Genomic DNA, 13,728 nt, shown 5'->3' with positions numbered 1-13,728 from the left:
CACTTGTTGGTTGCAACCATACTGTTGTCAATTGAGAGCCAAAAAAAAGTCTTGAGCATCGTTTGAGCATAACTTTGAAGTTATGAAATGTTCTTGTCGCTGATCTGGCAGTTAAGCAGCTTTGAGGCTCTATCAAATCTGTGGAAGAACATTCAGAAGTGTGCTTGATTGTAAGCTCGAGCGCGCATGGGACATTACAAAACTGTGATGCATGCTCTGCGCACAGCAACAAGTGCATGGGAATGTCACATCGATTGTTTGGCTATTGCAGCTTGTATATGCTCTTCAGTGACCCCACCATTGTAGTTGTCCAGCGAAAATTGAGGCAATGTAACGAGTTAGACTTCAGGCTTTGTGACATGGTTGCAGTTTTGCTTGCATATAGGCAAGTTGATGTTAGTGTTTTGTTACGACTTATTTCAGTGGCCGATGAAACACCAGGCTTCTGTTATCAGGGGTTAACTGAGTTTAATAAGTATTAGGGCACAGGAATAGGCGAGGCTGCATGGAGGTAGGAATGTAGAGAGAAGTGTTCAGAGGCGGAGAAGTGGCCCGCGAGCAAGAGGGCCAGACGAAATTTAATACATCAGCTTGGAGTTCGTAGAGGAGCCCTCAAAGGGGAACTCCAGTGCATTTTCGACCATATTGAGATGGTGCCGCTTTCAAATAGTAATAGATGTCCTGTATCAGCTAGGGTGGTTCATTTTGCTGAGAGACTCCTCAATAATTTTAAATAGACAATAAAAGATGAGTCAAAACCGAAACAGGGAGCTGCTCCGTGGTGGGTAGGCGATGGCGTCACGAAATACGCTGCACGCTGCCACGACTAGCCAGGGTGTAAACATAGCACACGTGCTTCTCCTATCGCACGAAAAGCAAGCTGGCAATGTCATCCGACGTGGAATCAAGCTGTGCCAGCCTGTCTGAACTTAATAGTGACAAGTTCAACGATGATCACAGCTACTATCTGAGCGCGGAAGCATCGCCTTTTGATTTCGACCCGCCGGCGCATGATGTAGCTGACATCCCCCGCATCGATCTCCTCGTTGCTCAATATTGTGCGTGCTTACTGTAAGACCCGATGTCAGCGACGACTAACATGCTGTGCAGCTGACAAAACCGAACAACTGTGCTCGCGTCGTTGTCGCCACGTAGAAGAAAGCACACACTGCATGTGCTGGACGAGGCGGGGCTGGAAAAGAGTAGGCACGTTACGTTGGCATACACAGGGTAGCCCGCGTTTGCAAGTGTGATTCCGGAATTGGCTACCAAGTTTTAAAATTTGTTTTCTTGAAAACTAACTTGCGGTTGTACAATTTGCCACATACCATCAAGGTACCGAAGAGAACATATTTGAAAGTTTTATTGAAACTGGTGAATATCGAAAAATTGCCGGATTCCTTTTAAGCGTGACTTCTGAGATATGAAGGTGCTGAAGCACATCACAACCAGCATGTTGGGACCCATGTCATAATGACAACCACCATGTGCATGGATTGCCTACTTAAAGGGGTACTGACACAAAATTTTGAAGGCGAGATAACTTGTGGGATAGATTTGTGTGGACACACATGTATCATCTACAAAATATCAATGGATAATGCAGCCTAGAACTATTTAAAATCAATTTCAAAGTATGTGTCATGGCACTGCAAGTGAAACGTGCCTCTGGTTTCCTTGTAAACAACCAACCGCCACCTGCGTCACGAGTTTGTATTTGAAAGTTTTATTGAAACTGGTGAATATCAAAAAATTGCCGGATTCCTTTTAAGCGTGACTTCTGAGATATGAAGGTGCTGAAGCACATCACAACCAGCATGTTGGGACCCATGTCATAATGACAACCACCATGTGCATGGATTGCCTACTTAAAGGAGTACTGACACAAAATTTTGAAGGCGAGATAACTTGTGGGATAGATTTGTGTGGACACACATGTATCATCTACAAAATATCAATGGATAATGCAGCCTAGAACTATTTAAAATCAATTTCAAAGTATGTGTCGTGGCACTGCAAGTGAAACGTGCCTCTGGTTTCCTTGTAAACAACCAACCGCCACCTGCGTCACGAGTTTGTGTTGGTTGCCGTTATCCTTGCGAGCGCTGTCTCTTAGCAGACCTTTTCAATGGAAAGAGGGGGTAGGCTTGCACGGGAGCACAAAGGCTGGTGTCCTTTGCCTTGGCAGTGCATTTTTAGGGGGTCACGTATATTTCATTGAAGCCTTCGTTGAAAAGAGCTGTCAAGGCGGTGCTCACGTGCACGCGGTTTTTTGTCCTCACGTGGCCAACTTATGTTTACACGAAAACCACTCTAGGTCCCATCTCGCTCCGCACTCTTTGAAACGGAAACTGCGACTGGGCGGTATAAAACCCTTCCCAATAATTAACCGCGGTGCACTCGAGCAAACGAGCTTTCCAGCCATGATAAGTGGATTATTATCTACTTATTGCAACAGAAAAAAGGTGCAAAATTTTTGTGTTGGTGCTCCTTTAAGAACTGTTTTAGGCAGCTAACAAGAAATAAACGGTTATCAGCTTTACAGGCTTACCAAGATAGCTTTAGAGGTAAATAATGCTCACTCATAACAAATTTAAAGAAAATGAGATTTTATTGCAGTTGGCCCCTAGGTTCACAGTGAAAGCAAGCTAAACAATCTGGTTGGATCGTTAGAAGACTGCTGCCTTGAGATTTTACAATGTTGTGGAGAATTTGAACATGAAAGGTTCACAGTAAAGAGTTTCTTACATTCACTAGCAAGCATTTCATAAGATAATGAAAGTAAATGGTAGCATGACCTAGGTTTGGCCCATGGTAATTATTAATTTTATAAATGGGTACCAAGAATATAGCGAGCCACTCGAGAGTATGCACTAAACCAAGGGAACTTTAGGCTCATGTTCACCAAAGTGGAAAAATTTAACAGCATTGGTTGTCAAGTATTGTGAGTATATGTATATAAAATACAGTTGAAACTCGACTTATTGAAGTGACGAAGGGGCTCGAATTATTTAATTGAATCAGGAAGTTTGTAAAATTGAGGGAGGGATTTTTCAGTCCTTTGAAATCTGAAATTGCAGCGTAGTGTCACCCAAAACCTACTGTGGCATTTTATTTGCCACTAATACACGTTTGCACATGTGAAAAGTCCGCGAGGGCAGTCCGAGCAGAAATTCGTCCGATGTTAGGGCGATACAGCGAGGAAGACGGCCACATGCAGCTACGAAAAGCTGCTGATATTCAAAGACAGGGAGAACGAATGCATTTAATGTGCGAGCAGGCAGAGCAAGAAAGTTTTATAGAGACTATTGGTGCCATCTGCTGCATAAATTATTAAATAACAAAAGTAACCACCGTGTTCGTGTGGGAGTATTTCTAGAGACAGCAAACGCTATCTGCCTCGCGCACTTTGATACGTAAAAGCGCTGCTGGCTGCAGCGTGCAGCCTTGTCAAAATAAAACTAGTCTGACTACCACGTTACTGATTTGGTTAATGGTCTAAAGGGGTACTCGTACAGTAATTTTCAGTTGTCGTTTTCTTTCTGCCAAATGAAAAGCCAAGCCCTCAAGAGCCTAGAAGCCCATCCTGAAGAAATAATTATAGTATGTTTTTAAAAGCTAGTTTTGGTTCCTACTGTACCCGTGCGTCAAAACACTGTGTGAGCTTCTCCTCATGCTCTAGCACAAGATATCATGATATTTGCATGACCACTTCACCTCATGTGCTAGCACAAGATATCGTGATATTTTCATAACCGTTTCACACCGTGGCTTCGTTGGTGGGGCACGAGTGACAATTTCGGGTGTTTCAGTGACACACAAGTGGCCATTTCGGAAATTTTGGTACCCGACATCAATCACAACTAGCCAGACTGCTGCGTGTAGTCACCAAAATTAGTACTGTAGCCTGACGCCAAGCTAATGTCGATGCACCATGGGAAACTTGGAAGAATACCTGAAATTGACTGTTTATCCAGTATCTTCTGAGGGAATATACGATGCTTTCATCATTTTTCCATATTTTTGTTCAATATCTCCCCTTTAAGCCCCAAACTTAATACTGCTGAAGTTTTGCGGAGGAAAGTGGCATTTTGCCAGTGGTTTAGTATAATGCCATGTCTGTGGGCATTATACTAAATGCGAAAGAGGCAGTGGCCTAGCTTAATAATGCAACATGTATTACACATTGAAGTCTTTACACAAGAAGATCAATCATAAATAATAATATCTGGGGTCAGGCCCGTAGCCAGGAAACTTTTTCGAGGGAGGCCCACTTGCTGAAAGCCTTGACTATTTGAGAAAAACAGCTACTTTCATGATTTATTTGTAATAAAACACTATGTGTCATCAAAATTTCGGGAGGGGCCGCATGGCCTACCGCATGAGTTGAAGCAGACGAAATCGAAGATGGCGCCATAAGCAGCGCCACCAGGCGCCTTTTTGGATGCGTGAGAAAAAAAAAGCAAAAAATTACTTTCTGACTCAACCGAAGGGTGCCTCAAGTGCGTAAAATACAATTTCAAGTTATACATGTTTGTTTTTAAGCAAAATGAGTCTACCTGCGTGGATTTCTTGTCATACCAGTAGATTGAACCACATCGCCGTTGGGTGACGCTAGCGGTCATTCTTTCACGATTTTCAACATCAAATTAAAAATATAATTCCTCTTTTATGGCGCAAAAGCATCCTCATGGCTGCCGATGCGACGAACGATATTCTCATTTTCACCACAATCAGAAAATTTTTTCCGAGCGGTAGACAGTCCCTTTAAGAATGAAAAAAAAAAAAGGCGTGCCTGCTGGGGCAGTTCTGTGGTGAACGTGTACCATTGTTATGAACGAGAATGGAGAACTTGTGTCTCGTCTGTGGTGGGTACATTTCATTAAGGGTTAAATACAAAAGCCATGTGCTCAGATTCAACCTTGATAAAGACCAGCAGATAATGAAGCCAAAGAAGGTATAGGGGGTGTTAACTGTACTGCTTTAAGTGCGTTGTGGTAATCGCAATATAGTAGATGCGAAGAAAGTAAAGTGGACAAAAGGCAACTTGCCGCTGGCAAGGACCGAACCTGTAGCCTTCGTGTAATGCGCCCCGATGCTCTACCAATGTAGACAGACGTTAAAAAACACCAGGGGGTCCGAATTAATCTGGACTCCCCACCATTTGGGTGTGCCACATAATAATATTGTGGTTTGGACGCATCAAACTGCAACATTTAGTTTAATTTTCATAAATTTTAAGTGGGAATATGCCCTGCATTATGCCAGCCTGCTTTGCTATTTTTGCAACATCTGTCTGCCAGTCTACAAGCAATGAGGCATCCACTCGTGCATGAAGTTTTGCTACATCATTAAGTGACAGTTGACCACCTAATTCTTTGTCTCAGCTTTTCAAGTACAATGATATAGCCTTCACCATTTCAGGAGTGTCATAAGCTGGAGCGCCACCACACATTTACCAGTTTGCCACAGACATTCTTGAAACAAGGACCCTTCAAATTGCAGATAAATTGCTGTTTATGATTTAACCTGTTTTTTTTATAGGTGCTGCCATTTTTTTGTTTTGATGCTTTAGGTGGGATCTACGGTAACATGTAGAGCAAAATTTGTATTTATGTTGATACAGAAGTGACGTGCGCTCTCATTTTGGTGAAAACTGCGTGTGGACATTCCAAATTTATGATACATTTGCCATGAAAATTTCAGAATGCTCGTCATAGCGGTACAGTCATGCTCAGTGCAGGAAAATGAAGGACGATAGATGGGCTAGCTAGTTGATATGTGATGAACTCAATGTAGCTCTTAAAGCAATGCTTAACAAAAATAGGTAAAAAATGACAAAATACCACTTGAAAGGCGCTAGTGTTCAGATAAACAGTTTATTTCACATATTTTAAACAGTTGGGTGTAGTTTTGGTGGATTAACAGTGCGTGACAGCTGCACGTCAGAGTGAGAGGAGCACATCGACGGCTGTGAGATTAAATGCCTCCCTGGCGAATGCAGGGTGCCTGTTTTCCTGTTCTGCTACCTCCCTTTTTCAGCCTCTCATCTGCATCGCACTAAACGGCTTTCACAAAGGCACTAAGGTGTGCCACACCCGTTCGGGCCTTTACCCCAACCAAGAGCATTGTTCGCTGTCGGTGCCGATCATACGGGCTCTAGGAACCATAGTGAAAGCAGAGCCAGTTGAGAGATGCAGGCAATGGCTGGCAAAGTTGGCACTCCCATTGCCAGGGGCGTTAAGCATCACCTCCTCTAGTTCACAGCATGGCCGCTGCACGGAGCAGTTTGTGAAAAACTCATTCAATTCATTCTTTTCCATTAGTTTCTGCCTGAAATGAAGGTTGTGGCTACAGAATGCGGCACCCAATCTTTCAGTATGGCTGAGAATCTAGGGGGCAAAAATTTTGTTCAGTGTTTCTTTCAGCAACATAAAACCGTGCATACTGGGCCCTACATGGTGTCTGGTTCATTAGTTCTGTTCAAGTTTGGTGCTATAATGGTGCCGTCAGCTATATCATTTGTGTAGTTAGTTCCGTGTGTACGCCTGCAACACTGATGAATTTTTCAATGATTGTTATTAATGTATGTGTTTAAAACTTTACAGGAATCATGGGTGATGGCCCTGAGGAACAAGTTCCAATAACACAAGAAAAAAAGCTACAAAACTGTTCGGAGGAAATACTAATTCGAAAGAAACGCTGTCTGCCAAAGCAAATGCAGGCACCATCTGAAGAAGTGGCAAACAACAAATTGTGCCGTCTTTTTGTGAGTTGCTTTGAAAAATATTTCTTACATCTTCTGATGGTATCTTGGTGTAGCAGCTGCAGTACCACTGGTGCTGCGCTATTATTTAATGCTGTGTGGCAGCAGATTTCTTAAATAACTAAAGTGACAAATGCAGGAAAAATAAATTAGTTACATTGTGCGATAAAAGCTCGTCAATTTGGATATCATCAGACCGAAAAAAAATGACCGAATTAACAGAGTGCCATGTTATTGAAAGTATCAAGAAAACAATAAACAAATGCCTGTTACGTTAATACACTTTCATTTTCTGATAAATAAGTACATCCTGTATTTCTTTGTATAAGAGCAGTGTAAAAGCCGCATTAGTCATCCTGTGACTGCATTCACATTGTGACCATGGCACAAGACTCCAGTGTTTAATTAGCCTGAAGTGTGCTCTACACCCCTCCCTTATAACGTACCGCCGCCGCCACCAACACCACCACATATGTGACGGTACTTTTTTCTCTGATAAAATGTTTGGCAACTGATTGTTTGTTCATCGCGACATAGCAATCAAGTTTTATGCCAGCATGAGGACTGCGGCTGAAAGCTCTTGGCATTCAACGGCTTCTGCATTGTTTGAGTTTTGTGGCTTTGTGCGCGCAATAAAGTCCAAAGCTGCTGAGTGCCGAATTTGCATGCGGAGAATACACTAAAGAATGTTACGTATCATATTCGCAGTGTCACATCGTTGCGTGCGATGTTGTGAATATCACACGTAGCATTCGTAAGGGTATTGCTCCGGGGTCGAGCAATGCGAAATGTGAGTCGCACCGTGGCGTGCGCTTCGTTTCTATAAAACCGAGGTCCATGCTCTAACATGAGTGCTGACTTTACCTCAGGCCCATTAAACATCAATGTAGTCAGCCTGCCCAGTAAGAGCACGATTTGCACACAACTACTTCATTTACGAAAACGTGGCAGTCCACCTCGTAATGCTTCACACAAAGCCAAAAAAAATGCAGCATAGACAGCTGCTTGCTGTCTGCTTTGCATGAAACAGATTCCCGTGATGCGTGGGACCTGCTGAATTTTTGGATGAGTGATTGTCTGCATTCTTGTAGTTGCACTGCACCATTTCATTTTATTTTTCTTGCATTTCAGGACTGCAGCCATCTTACTACATATGGAGAAACCGTTGAGTCCTTGCAAATTCATAACGAAAGGCTCCAGAATAATGCAGCCTGCCACGATGAAGCTACAGGAAGGCCAAGGTTGCGGGCAACAGCACTGGACAGGCATAGGAGCTTCGCAGCCTCACCCTGTTGGATGCTCTTTTTACTGTTTCCATTTCTTGGAACTGAGGCATTGGTAAGTTCGAGCAAGACCCTTTGCTTTCTTTTTTGTTTGTTTTAGTGGCTCCTGTGTATCTCAGGCAGTAATTGCAGTGTCATTTTTATCACAGGATAACATGGGTTTATGCTGCAGTGATGAAATCTGATATGAAAACTGAATGGTACTTCGGGATGAGTACTGTGTCAAACCTTCTCAACAGTGATAAAGGATGTAGACCAGAGCACAACAATCGACTGATACTGCAATGCATTAGTAAAAAACAGAATCATGGTTTAGGAAATAGAGTACCTAGCGTTCATCCAATCACCAAGACATGTGCTTCAGTCAGTGCAGCAATGTGGATAAGTCCAAATATTCATACAACTTCATTTGCCTTGTAAATGTGGGATATCGTCAACTCCTTAAAATACTGGCTGATATATTTAGTGGCTGTTCATGCAAGGCGAAAACAATGATGCCAAATTATCAGGTCCTGGCGCTCTTTGGCCATCAATGGCCCTTGCGCCATAAAACACCATATATCATCATCATCAATGATGCCAAAGAAGGGATTAGGAAACTGTCATTTGAAATAAGCTAAAGTGCAGTCAAACTAGATGAAAAGGCAGCTTTCTGCAAGTAGCAGCCAAATGCACATTGTTCAAATTCGTGTTGTGCTTTACTGAAATATCCACCGTGTTCAGGTTCTCCAGTTTACTTTATTGCTATCCTCCTGTCAATAATACCAACGATGAATCCTCATTTGGCATTAATACTGCCAACTTTGAGGATTGAATATATAATAAGCAAGGAGGAGACCAGGAGCTTGAACGTTTATTTGCAACTGTAAAAATGCAGTCAGTGAATCCAAGCGAAGCATGGTTACACGATTATGTATGATTGATAGTTAAATACAATAATTAATAGTGAAATGAAAGTATATAAAAAATGCTGATACATGCGCGACCTGAGCCCAGTTCCTATTATTCACCTGCTTGGCGTGTACTACATGTTTGTGTGGTGGATGCAGCTTCCACTTGCAGCATGTTTTCTTTCTGTGCGCTATTTTAAATGCAACGCATTTCTTCGCGAACCAAAGGCACTTTGACTGTTTCATCTGCCCACCTATCTACCTACCCCCCTATGTCGTGGTGCTCTTGTGATCATGTCTCCTTGGTAGACACTAAAATTGGCATTGGAAGTGTAGCATAGCGGAGGCAGCCTAGCTGCCGTCACGAAAGGACGGAGACGTTGATGATTCCGTGTCAGCCGAGAACAACCAAAAGGCGTTTATTGCACGCATATATATAAGTAAAGTGGAAAGGGAAAGGATGCGATAGAAAACAAGGAACAGAAACTTGGCGCATGCGCAATGACAGCGCGCACATCACGTGGTGGTTTGACACCGCATTTACAACATTTCTTCCTCCTTAAAAACGATGCACTGGCTTGCGTGTTCTTGTGGAGCGCCGGAGCGGTTGTGCGGTTTCTTGATCCGTCGTAGCTGCCAGGGGTGTTGGGACTGCAGCAGGCTCAGGCTGGTCGGTGACTGGGAGAGTTTCTTGGGGTGACGCTTCCACAGCTTCATCGGGGTTCGCGGGTGGCGGTGGGTCGAGTGGCGTTGTGCTCGGTGTATTGCCTTTGCTGATATCACCTGGATGGGTCCACAGTGGTTCGTCTTGCGAAAATCCCCTACGAGTACGCACTTGATCTATGTGACGCCGCACGATTGCTTGAGGTGTCTCCACTGTGACCATCCGTCCTCCCGATGTAGCTGTTACACGTCCTGGCATCCATCTACCATTGGACCCGTAGTTGCGGACATGCACATCACAGTTCGTTGGTGGTAACAAATCGTCGCTTTCCTTTTTAGAATTGGGCGCAGTCGTCGCAGGAAAGCACGTGTCCAGGCGTGACCGTATCTGGTACCCCAGCAGCATTTCCGATGGCGATAGTCCGGCTTTCTGTGGGGTCCTTCTGTAATTGAGCAGCAAACGCATAAGGTTATGCTCGAGCTTCCCGCCTTTCATCTTCCGAAGACCGTCCTTGATTGTCCTGACTGCCCTCTCGGCCGCTCCATTTGACTGCGGATGAAAAGGGGCGGTTCTTAGATGCGTAATGTTGTTTCTGTCAGCAAACATTGCAAACTCGTGACTGGTGAACTGCGTTCCATTATCAGACACTAGTGTTCTTGGTACACCAAAACGGCTAAATATGTCACGCAGACAGTTAATCGTGGTTGCCGAAGTAGCCTGGTTCACTGGCACCGCTTCCACCCATTTCGTGTGAGAATCCACTACTACGAGGACCATTTTACCTTCTATCGGCCCTGCAAAGTCGACGTGAACACGCGACCATCTCTCTTGTGTTTGTGGCCAGTTTAAAGGCAGGGCCGCTGGAGGCATAGGCAAATTGTCAATGCAATTAGTGCATTGCGCTGCTGTTAACTCTATGTCGCGGTCTATTCCTGGCCACCAAAACAACGATCGCGCCACTGTTTTCATTGCCGAGGAGCCTTGATGAGTCTCATGCAGTAGTTGTAACAACCGCTTCCGCGCTGCGGCAGGTATGACGACACGATGTCCCCAGTAGACAAGTTCGTGTGCCAGAGATAGCTCCAACTGGCGATCCACAAAAAGCACTAAGGCAGGGTCAAGACGTACTGCACCTTTCGGCCAACCGTTCAACACGTTTTGTTTTACACGGGATAAGATCGAGTCATTGGCTGTCAGCTCCTTCAGCTCGCGCGTTGTGACTATCCCTTCATCCAGGCATTTCAAAGAAAATACATACTCTTCGGGTTCAGGTTCCGTGGCGGCATCTTGGCACCGCAGCGGCAGTCTGCTCAGAGCATCCGCATTCAGTAGCTGCCTTCCTGGGGCATATTCAAGCTTGTAACGGTAACCTCCAAGGTAGAGGGCCCACCGTTGGATGCGAGCTGCGGCCATTGCAAGTGGCTGGTGGTCGGTAACCAGGACGAACTCTCGACCTAGGAGATAATCCCGGAATTTAGTAACTCCAAAAACAAGTGCCAGTGCTTCTCGTTCTAATTGAGAATAATTTCTTTCGGCTTTTGTTAGGGTTCTTGACCGGAATCCGACTGGCCTATTAGTGCCTCCAATTGTGTGAAAAAGAACGGCGCCTATCCCACGAGCGGATGCGTCGCATTCCAACTTCAGTTGTCTTGACGGCTCAAAATGCACCAGTACCTCGGCATCTTTAAGACACTGCTTTGCCTTGCGAAATGCAGATTCCTGGGATGACTTCCACTGCCACCGCGCGTTTTTTTCCAACAACTGGTACAATGGAAACAACGTATCTGACATGTTCGGCAAAAACTTTGAATAAAAATGTTATCATCCCAAGAAACGAACGCAGCTCGTTTAGGTTTTCGGGACTAGGTGCATTTACGATAGCATCTACATTCTTCTCAGTTGGGTGAAGGCCGGCTTGATCAATGCGATGCCCAAGATAAGTGACCGATGGTTGGCTAAATTTGCACTTATCGTACCTGAGCTTCACGCCATGTTCTCTGAACCGTTCTAACACATTTTGCAATCGTGCTCCGCCATCGCCAACCGTTTCAGAGACCAGAACGTCATCCAAGTAAGCCTGAACGCCAGGTAGGCCAGCCAGAATTGTATCTATTTTTCTTTGAAATATTGCAGGCGCGGAAGAAATGCCGAAAGGAAGCCTATTGTAACAAAAAAGGCCTTTATGAGTATTTATAACGCAGAGCTTCCGGGAATCCTCGTCCAGAGCCACCTGGTTATATGCGTCCCGCAAGTCGAGCGTACTGAACAACTGGCCACCTCCTAATGACGCAAAAATATCTTGAATTACTGGAAGCGGGTACTGTTCCGTGGCACAAGCGGGATTGAGAGTAGCTTTAAAGTCTCCGCATATTCTGACCGAGCCGTCCTTCTTCAGAACGGGCACAATGGGCGTCGCCCAGTTAGAATGCTTGACTGGTGATATTATACCTAACGACACTAACCTGTCAAGTTCTTGCGATACCTTGTCACGTAAAGCATATGGAATAGGTCTCGCCTTACAGAATTTGGGGACCGCGTCGTCCTTCAGCAGGAGGCTGGCTGGTGGTCCTTTGATCAAGCCCAAGGTTTCCGAAAAAACATCCTCGTAGGTGTGGCGTAGGGCGTTGACGCTGTGGTGCTTCGCTCGAATAGCCGTCGCCTCGTCTTCGTGTGCGACTCTCACTACCGGAGCGCCAGCTTGTTCCAGGAGGATTAGTAGGTCTCGGCCGCACAAGCTTGGTCCGGGGCAGTCTAGAACCACAAGGGAACAGTCAACAGAAGTATCGCGGTATCTGACACAAAGTTGCAGTTCACCCATCACCGGCAACCTTCCACTGTAGCATGATAACTTTACGTGTGAAGGCTTCAACTTTGGCCAGCATTTGTGGTGCTTTTCGAAAAGCTGCCGTGATATGACGCAAACCGGTGAACCTGTATCGACTTCCATGGACACGTTCACGCCTCCCCAACTGAACGTTCGTCTTATTGGCGGCGCAAGAGAATTCTTTCGTGCTGACGCTAACGTCCAAATTTGAGCACTACCACTGCTGTCCTCTTCTGAAGAAGCCTCTTCTACCGCCAAAGCTTTCGCGTGAGGTAGTCGCCGAGGGGCGGCAACATCTTTGCCAATGCGGCTGCGACACATTTTAGCGAGGTGACCCCTCAGGCCGCAAGCGTAACATCGTGCATTCTTCCATCTGCAGCTGTTGCCATCATGTCTAGAACTGCCACACCTTCCACACTCCAATCGCTCTGAGCGCTCCATGCTTGATCGCGATGGCAGTTTGCGACGCGCTTCCACTTTAAGAACAGGCGGTACGTCTACAGACATTGTCCTGGCGTCTTTTTCGGCAGTTTCCGCGGCTACTGCTATCGACTCGGCTTCCTCCAGAGTTAAATCTTTCTTTGCCAGAAGTTGCTTCTGCACAGCACCCGAACGCACACCACAGACAATTCGGTCTCTAAGTAGCCTGTTCAGAGAATCTCCGAAATTGCAATTGTCTGCAATGCGTCGGATTGAGACGACGAAATCCTGAATGGTTTCTCCCTCCTGCTGACAGCGGTTGAAAAACTGGAAGCTTTCAGCAATTTCGTTGCGCCTTGGGTCGTAGTGGTCATTTAACACCTTGACTACTTCATCATATCTTAAGGCATTGGGCTTTGCAGGTGCTATTTTCCCCATCAGGATTTGGATCGTCGAGGTGCTAAGTGCAGCTACTAGAAGTGCCCTCTTCTTAGCGGAATCCGAAATAGCATTCGCTTCAAAGTACGCCTCCACTTTGATGAGGTAAGGTTTCCACTTATCTGTGGCGTCGTCGAAGCTGGGAAGCATGTAGGAGGCCATCGTTGTCAGCAGTACGGTTGCCACTGGATGCTTAACTTCGGGTTCCTGCTTGACCGCGTGGGTGTTTTCTTCGCTCGTCGCCACTGTAGCATAGCGGAGGCAGCCTAGCTGCCGTCACGAAAGGACGGAGACGTTGATGATTCCGTGTCAGCCGAGAACAACCAAAAGGCGTTTATTGCACGCATATATATAAGTAAAGTGGAAAGGGAAAGGATGCGATAGAAAACAAGGAACAGAAACTTGGCGCATGCGCAATGACAGCGCGCACATCACGTGGTGGT

At 45.3% G+C, this 13,728-nt stretch overlaps 1 protein-coding gene across 1 annotated transcript; it reads right to left on the bottom strand.

The window, feature by feature from the left end:
• Positions 1-9,498: 9,498 nt before the first annotated feature.
• On the bottom strand, positions 9,499-13,447 carry LOC125759512 (uncharacterized). The gene is made up of 3 exons (XM_049418379.1): positions 12,124-13,447; positions 10,771-11,057; positions 9,499-10,152 (listed from the first exon to the last, which is right to left on the bottom strand). Exons 1-3 carry the CDS (start codon positions 13,445-13,447, stop codon positions 9,499-9,501), a joined length of 2,265 nt encoding a protein of 754 aa, XP_049274336.1.
• Between the last annotated feature and the right edge of the window lie 281 nt (positions 13,448-13,728).

The sequence above is a fragment of the Rhipicephalus sanguineus genome, chromosome 8 (genome assembly GCF_013339695.2).
Source record: "Rhipicephalus sanguineus isolate Rsan-2018 chromosome 8, BIME_Rsan_1.4, whole genome shotgun sequence".
NCBI lineage: Eukaryota > Metazoa > Arthropoda > Arachnida > Ixodida > Ixodidae > Rhipicephalus > Rhipicephalus sanguineus.
Note: the sequence above shows the minus strand (reverse complement) of the source record. Positions and strands in the feature narration are given on the sequence as shown.

Bases quoted from the DNA above. Each gene is read 5' to 3' on its own strand.
- LOC125759512 (XM_049418379.1), bottom strand. From the start codon at position 13,447: ATGGCCTCCTACATGCTTCCCAGCTTCGACGACGCCACAGATAAGTGG. The intron at 11,058-12,123 runs GTAAGGCGAGAC...ATTATCTCCTAG, and splicing joins CGACGCGGTCCCCAAATTCT to GTCGAGAGTTCGTCCTGGTT. The intron at 10,153-10,770 runs GTAAAACAAAAC...TTTCATCCGCAG, and splicing joins ATGACTCGATCTTATCCCGT to TCAAATGGAGCGGCCGAGAG.